General features: G+C 54.2%; 1 protein-coding gene across 2 annotated transcripts in view; it reads right to left on the bottom strand.

The window, feature by feature from the left end:
- Positions 1 to 7,297: 7,297 nt before the first annotated feature.
- The window catches only part of PDLIM4 (PDZ and LIM domain 4), a 50,363-nt gene continuing 50,014 nt past the window's right edge, over positions 7,298 to 7,646 (bottom strand). For both annotated transcript variants that reach the window (XM_082771814.1, XM_082771815.1), the window contains one exon: positions 7,298 to 7,590. In XM_082771814.1, coding sequence (XP_082627940.1) covers positions 7,386 to 7,590 — 205 coding nt within the window. In that variant the 3' untranslated portion in view covers positions 7,298 to 7,385. The remainder of the gene's footprint in view (positions 7,591 to 7,646) is intronic.

Below are 7,646 nucleotides of genomic sequence, written 5' to 3'. Positions count from 1 at the left end.
AACAGCTCCCATTTCCAGTGTTCGTTCAGGGGAGCACGGGCTGCTGTGTGGGACACACGGGTGTGTGGGCACAGCCTGTGCTCAGCTGGCTGAGCTTTTGCTGTCTTTTTTTATCAAAAGGTGCACCCCAGGCACAGGAGAGATCTCTGGTGAGTCACTTGGAGGAGGACACAGTGGAGCTCTCCTCAGGGTGCTTGCTGGGGAGCAGCCGGTTTGGCCTCGCAGGGCCAAGCTCACCTGTGCCAGCAGCAGGCAAAGGAAGACAGGGAAACATCTCCCCAGCAGTGATCGGAGCCTTACGTGGGCATTTGGGAAGGTGGAGGCACAGCCAAATCAGCGGGCGCTGTGCCCCGGAGCCACCTCTGCAGCAGTGCCTGGGGAGGAGGAGCAGACGGCAGCATTTATCCGGGCCAGGCAGAGCCCGCTGCTGAGTGGGATAAGCGAGGGGCTGATGTGGTGCAGCAGATGGGGAGGGCTCAGACACCGCCCGCCTGGAGAGGGGCAGGGGGGGACGTCTCCACGTCAAGCCTGAGCCACTTCTCAGATAAAGCTGGCCCCAGTGATAAGAGTGGAACGGGGCTGGCAGGGGGATGGGGGGCTTGCAGCTTGCAGCAGGGGGCTGCCCTGCCCTGCCTGGGACAGCACAAGGACCACGGACAGACAGGCAACGTGTGTGCAGCCCCATGGGGAAATAAGGAGTCGGGAATGCCTTGTCTTAATCCTTAGTATTAGTGCAATTAGTCAGCAGCAATTGTCTACAGAGGAATCCTTTGCAGCGCTCATAAATAGCTGTGGATGGAGTGCAGATTTAGCGCATCAAAAGTGGTAACGTGTAACACTCACATGTTTATCTGTTTTACAGACGAGTCCTTAACGTATTATAAATTTCATATGTTCAACATGAAAGCACCATTGGGCTTTCTGTTATTTGGTGAAGACACGCAGATTGGTAGCCAGAGAACCACCTGCTGTCCTTGCCAGCTCTGCCACGGCCCCGCCAGATCCTGCACATGAGCACCACAGCCCAGAGTGTTGCTGCTCTCCTGCCAGCCTTTGCTGGGTGCTCCCCGGATTGGAAAGCCTGCTTTGATCAAACATCAGGGATGGTTCTAGCCAGGCATGGAGATTATGTGAGCTCCTGCTCTGCTCTGGGTTGGAGTGGTCATTGCCCGTGCAGCTCCACTCTCCCCCTTCTGCTTGGGGAAGGACCCTCAGCCTCGTGGCACCCTTGTGTCACACTCCCAGCAGCCATCTCAAGAGCTGCGAATTAAGAAAACACATGATAAATCAGAGCTGTGTAATTCCATACTGTTTGCATAACACTTGGATCATGCAAAAGCTTGCTTATCAACAGGGCAAAGCAAAATCCATTCTCTAAGGGCGTTGGCTGGCTCTGAGCAGTGCCCGTAGCAGGGCGACGTGCCCAGCGCTCTGCCCAAAGCCTGCCCCCTGTGCCTGCTGCTGCCTGCACTGGGGTGGCTAGAGACGGTGACCATCCCACTGGGCTGAAGGCATCTGGGACAAAATGTTTTTTGGCTCCTTTGAGCTCCTGCCCCATCTCAAACCGGCTGCTCTGCCAGCAGACGTGACTGCATTCGCTCCTGGGGAGCACCGCTGAGGATTGCCCACTGCAATGCTTCCTCGCAGCCGTACCCATTTACAAGATGTGCAGCTTTTACGGGCAGTCATGGCCATCCCTTCTCAGTTCCTGGCAGTGATGCATGAACTTTTTATCCTCCTGAGGAGGGCTGGGCAGGCAGGCACTCAGCAGGATTATTTTTCAGGTAAGCACACTTGTGGCAGGCATCACATATACAGATGAAGCCAGGGTGTGTGCGTGCCTGCCTGCAGAACGGCTTTGAGGCTGGGAAAGCCCCCAAAATGCACCTGCTCAAGTGGAAGCAGCTTTCCCCAAACTTACCCACCTCCTACTAAGAAATGAAGCACTTTCACCTGTGCACCATCACTCGACCAGGTGAAAGGCAGCAGCGCAGCCTCCAGCTGCTCCTCCGGGAGCAGCCCTCTCCCGGTTACCTCCCAGAAGAGCTGTCCTCCTGGTTCACTGTGATCTTCTGACCCAGGGACCGCTCACCCAAGGCTTTAAATCCTCAGAGCACGGTATTTTTTTTCCTATCCTGCCCGGAATTGCGGGATATGCCGCCTTTCAGCACTAGGTGGTGCCGGAGGCAGGCGCAGCGCACGGCGGGGCTGCGCTGCACCAGGCTGCGCTGCCCTCCCTGCACCCCGCACCCCCCTTTTCCCCCACGGTCGGGGAACACCCCAGGACTCCCTGCCGGGGGTTTCCATCCCCTCCACACCCGCAAGGGGGGCGCAAGTGGCTGCTGCTGCCTGGGGACAGGGGCAGGGACCGGGTCGCCACCGGGGGCTTGGTGCCCCCCTGTGCTGCGGGGGGGACAGGCACCCACCGCCAGCCTCCCCGCACCCCTGGGCTCTGGGACTGAAGAGCTGGGGTGCTTCCTTGCAAAAAAAATAAATGTTCTCATTAAAAAAATGAAAAGCCTGAAGCGTGCCCGAGCACCGCCTCTGCGCAGCCAGAGCGACCCCGTGGAAATGAAGAGCCCCAAGCAGCAGCGCTGCCACAGCCCAGACCCTCCCCGTCAGCTCTCCCCGCATGAAGAGTTGCTCCAGGACTGCATAAAAATCCGGAATATTTAAATGTCCTGCTGGGAGAAGCTGCTCCTGGGTTTGGGGAGCGCTGTGGGTGTCCCTGTGAGCCTGTGCTTTCCCTGGGAGAAACTGAGAGGCAAAACAAACTTGCAGATAAGTTCCCGTACGGTCAGGAGCAGTTTTGTCTGTTTTATTATATGTGTGAGGAAGATGTTTTTTCCCCAAAAAGTAATTAAAATAGCCCCTTACACACATGAGAAAGGGAGGAGAGGGAACATTTTTTCCAGCAATCCTCTTTCCCATTACCTCCCCTCCTACGGCACAAGGACTTTTATCCCAACACAAATGGAACAGCTGAGATATTTTTTTAAGGTCCCTGGGGCAGCCATCCAGTAACAAAGGCAAAGTTAAACAACTCCAAACAAAAGCAGCAGAAAAAAAAAAAAAGGGGGGGTGTGGTGGTGGAAATAATGCGGGCTAAGTAGGAAACTTCAGTGATGAGACATGGAAAAAGTTAAACAATTAGAACTTGAACCAATTTGGCTCCGTTCCCACCTCATTTAGTTAATGGATGGTGCCCTTCACCACGTTTGATCTTAGCAGCAAAAAGCTTTTTACAAAGCTTGGAGGAGCCTGGGGAGGCGCCTGGCACGGGGCGCTGGGCTGGGAGCAGGGGTCCTGGTGCAAGCAGCGCACCAAGTCCTGCACCCCACGTCTGTGTTCGGGGGGGAACCAAAAACCACAGACTGGAGGGAGAGTCGTCAGCATGTTAATTATTTGAATATGTGCACTAATTAGATCCGGGGTTGCACACCCAAACTATATGAAAATGGAGGCCCGGAGAGTTCGTACCACAGGCAGATCCTCAGAGGCTCTGTGTTTTGAAATATTTAAGGCACATTCAGACAATTTCCATACATTAATGCTTTCCAAATAAAACCCTTTAGATTCCCTATCTGTTGGAGGCAAATAACTCGCATTGCTTCCCACTTTCCCACGTACCAGTGAACTGAATACTAATCAGCTATTCAAAGCAGGCCTATCAAGATTTAGCTACGTAGGCAAACATCCCTCTATTATACGGTTGCTAAACCCCAGCGAGCCTATCCTCACCCTCTCAGTGCTCACCTGCAGTGTTAGAGCAGCCCTGTTGAGTCCTTAATTCCTTAATTACACACGCGTGCAGGAAGCGCTGGATGAACTCATGATGTTTAATTCAGTCGTTGGACGTTTTGTTCGGCTGCTTGGAAATGCCAAGATGCTCCCCCCAGCTCCCGTGAAAAAAAAAAAGTGTCTGGGAATGTCTCTTCCAAACAGTCTCTCCCATGGCCTTTGCTGCTGTTCTCCCTCCTGTTTGTGCCAAATTAACGGCGATTAGCGAGCCTGCCCCTCGAGCCAGTGCTCCTGACATGGGAATGATTGCTGTGATCCTGCTGGCAAATGCAGCACCGGCAGTGCCAGCTCCTGCCCTGGCACCCAAGCAGTACAGGGGCCATCCGCCCCCATTCCAGTTGGAAAGCCTCAGAAATAAAGACAAAGTGAGTATTTTTTGCATGGGAACCAGTATTTCTGTGACATTTCTGGCTTTCTGGATGCAAACATGCAGAGACCTGGTGAGCTGTGTTACATTGGTGCCAAGGAGAGGGCACCCACGGGTGTTTGCAGGGCAGGGACACTCTCACCCTGCCCAGCTCCGCACCCTGATGGGAAGCAGAATGGGAGCAGAAGGGCAGGAAAGACTCATGATTAAAAATAAATAAATAAATAAATAAAAGAAAAAGAGAACAACAACAACAAAAAAGACCACAAACTCAGCACCCCCAAAACCACACAGCAGACCTCAGGTAAGACTCTGAATGCACGATGAGTTGCTAGAGAGGTGAGAGGTGCAGCTCTCTGTCCCAGGGCTTGTGTTTTATTAAGGCTTGTGGAGTGGAAACCCGTGGATTTGGGGTAAGAAAATCCTCTTTGTGCCACGCTTGGGAAATCAGGCTGCAAGCAGCATGGGCTGGCATGCAACAGCTGCACGGCCCACGTTACTGCCTGAAACAGAAATGGGCTGGAAAGCCTTTTCATGAAGAATTAGAAGAATCATCCTGCCTTTAAACTCAGGTGAAATTCAAGTCCCTTTTAAGAGGGGAGCAGCAAGGCTATTCCCTCCATGCATCCCAAGCAGTGCTGCTACAAGGGAAACAATGCTGCTGGGACTCACCAGCAGAATTTCCCCCCAGACAAAAGGTACCAGGAGCTGTCTAAATGTCTGTCCAGCACCCACCTTATCCAGACACCGAGGGCCTCCGCCACGCACGTGTGCTGCTGAGGGAGAAACCCGAGGAATGGATCAAAGCGAAAGCAATTAAAGCGAGGCATAAAACCAACAATACAACTTTATTTTGTATCTCATACGAACGTTTTACAGAGTTAAATAGAATTAACAGGTAAGGCTTGTGCAGCTGGCCCTTGTTGTGAGCGGGGCGAGGCGGAGCCGTCGCTGCCTTCAGGCATCTGTTAGAGCACGGAGCCAGAAACCAACCTGCCCCAGGGCATCGCTGTGCGAGGGGGCTCTGAGCTCCTCAGGGGGGTCACACCAGCTGATAACTCATAGGAAAGAGTATCACGAGTGTGTGTGGAAAAATTGATTTGGGGGAATGCATTTCCAAATTGAAAGAAAGGCGCAGGCAAAGCCTGGGTCTGCTCTCTCCACATCGTTTCTGTGCTCAGAGCCCACGGGTGCTGAACCAGCTCGTCAATTTTTAAGGTGTTCCCTGTGCTGGAGCTGCAGCACAGCTGGCACCTGTGGGGTGAGAAACCAGCCACAGATGGCACTGAGCGGGGACAAAAGGTGCCAGGGATGAAACACGGCCGGTGTGCAATTCCTGCTGCGGCACCGTGGGAGAGCCCCAGGGGGATTTCTGGCCCTGGGTTTGGGAGGAGCATGAACTTCCAAGCAGAGCAGTGAAGGGAGCAGCAGTGACCTGCGGGCAGTATTTGTGGTGCAGCCCCAGAACGGGCCCATTGCTACAGAGGGTGCAGCACCACCTCCAAAGCACCGCTGCCGGCCCATAACACACCAGGTTAATGAGGGAAATCAGAACAAACGCTGCTGCTGATCGCAAACTAACGAGCTCCAAGCAGAGGCCTGCAGACAAGGGGCAATAACACTTCATACCTGCTTAGTGTTAGTCTCCTAATCACTCACAGCTGTCCCGAGTGTTCCCGTTCAGCTGGTCCAACCTACCGAGCCAGGCTGTGCAAGTACAAGGAAAACAAGGCTCAGCTGTGTGGTAAAATTGCCGTGCATTCCTTGCACTTCGATAATGAAAACGCTGATGGAAAAGGAGTTGGGGGTGGGTGTCCTGCTGCTGGCATCCCTCCGGCTGCAAGAGGCAGGGTTTGGGGGTGGGAAGCTTGCTGGGGGAGCAGCACCCCCCTGCTGCAAGGCAGCCCGGCAGCCTTTCGAGTATCAGTGCTGCTGGTGTCCTGCTTTTGCCTCGACCACGCTGCCTTCTGCTTTCACAGCCCTCAGACAGGAGCAGTCCTGAGGCCAAAGCCCGGTGCCCACAGGAGCTGCTGGAAGCCCCGCGAGGCACCGCAGCGCCTGGTCTCCGCCTGGCCCTGTAACGCCCTGACCAAACCCCGCTGATCCGTTACATGGGGAAATAGTGACACAGAAATGAAAGGTTTGCCTGTACAGAAGGCACTTTCTCATTTATAAAGCGCAGAAACATGTTTCGGAAAGGGCCTCATGGTACCACCCACACGGCTTCCACCATCATCGTGGTGGCGTCTAACAGCAGGGTGTCTAAACCACACCTCTCTCCTCTAAACACTGACATAAAAAACGTTCCTCCAACAAAGCAACATCCCAAGATCCTCTATTTTTTCCCCCATAAAATAAAGGCCAAGAGAAACCTGGCTAAAAGCACAGTCTCAGGGCATGGGCATGGATTTGCATCGGCTCGCTCCAGCCCTGGGGCCTCACGGTGGGCTCAAAGAGCTCTCACGTTACCTCCGAAGTGCCCGGGGGGATTTTGTTTCCCCCTCCCCAGCTGTGAGGTCAGAGCAGAGCCAGATGGGGAGGACCACAGAAGCGTAACCAAAGCTGGGTCGGAGTCGGGAGGACGGAAGCAAAGGGGCCGGGAATTCAGGCAGGAGGAGCAGCGTGGGGGCAGCCAGGTGGGCTCCGCATCCTGCCTCAGCACCCCATCCTCAGCACCCCGTCCTCAGCATCCCCTACACGTGCTGCGAGGCGGCCAGGTCACAGAACAGCAGGGCTGGGAGCAGGGAAAGCCGTGTGGGATGCCCGGTGCAGGGGGGGCACAGAGCAGTCATCCGTGGGCAGGAGGCTGAAGTCACGGCAGAGGAATCAGCTTCTTTTGGTAAAGTGCCTTATGTTCTTCGAGCTTTTAAAACGTCTTCCTTGCTTTTTCGGATGGGGGGGAGGTATAGTAGTTTTATAGGAAAAAAAAACCCTAGGGAATGAATCAATATTTATGCAGATCTGGGATAAGGTTATGGCACAGACTAATAACCCGGCACAGCAACCCAAAAAAGCAGAGTGTCAAAGAGAAGGGAAAAACCTGTTCATACGCTTTCAACACCATCCCCTCGAGATCCCAAGTGTAAACGGTTTTATCTACGAGAAGGCATTTTACTCGGGCTTTAGTAATCGGGGTTGATTACAGCCACATTGCGAAGCCGGCGGCGTGCATGTGGGTGGGCGGGCGCCGTCTGACCTCTGCGGAGCAGAGCGGGATTTAGACAAGTTCCACTTTAGCGTTCGGATAAACAGCCACCACGTCATAGCCCTCGGGGGGCTTAACTCTTTCCTTGGCGTGCGTCTCGCAGTAGAGCTGCTCCTCGATGAAGAAATACCCCCTCTGCTTCAGGTTGAGGCCGCAGTCGTCGCACATGAAGCACTCGGGGTGGTAGAGCTTGTCCCGAGCTTTGACGATGGTTCCCCTGGGGAGATGGGGAGAGCGTGGGTCAGACCGAGAGGGGCACGGGGACACGAGCAG

This window comes from Aythya marila (genome assembly GCF_965140915.1).
Source record: "Aythya marila genome assembly, chromosome: 14".
Taxonomy (NCBI): Eukaryota; Metazoa; Chordata; class Aves; order Anseriformes; family Anatidae; genus Aythya; species Aythya marila.
This window is presented reverse-complemented; position numbering and strand designations above follow the sequence as displayed.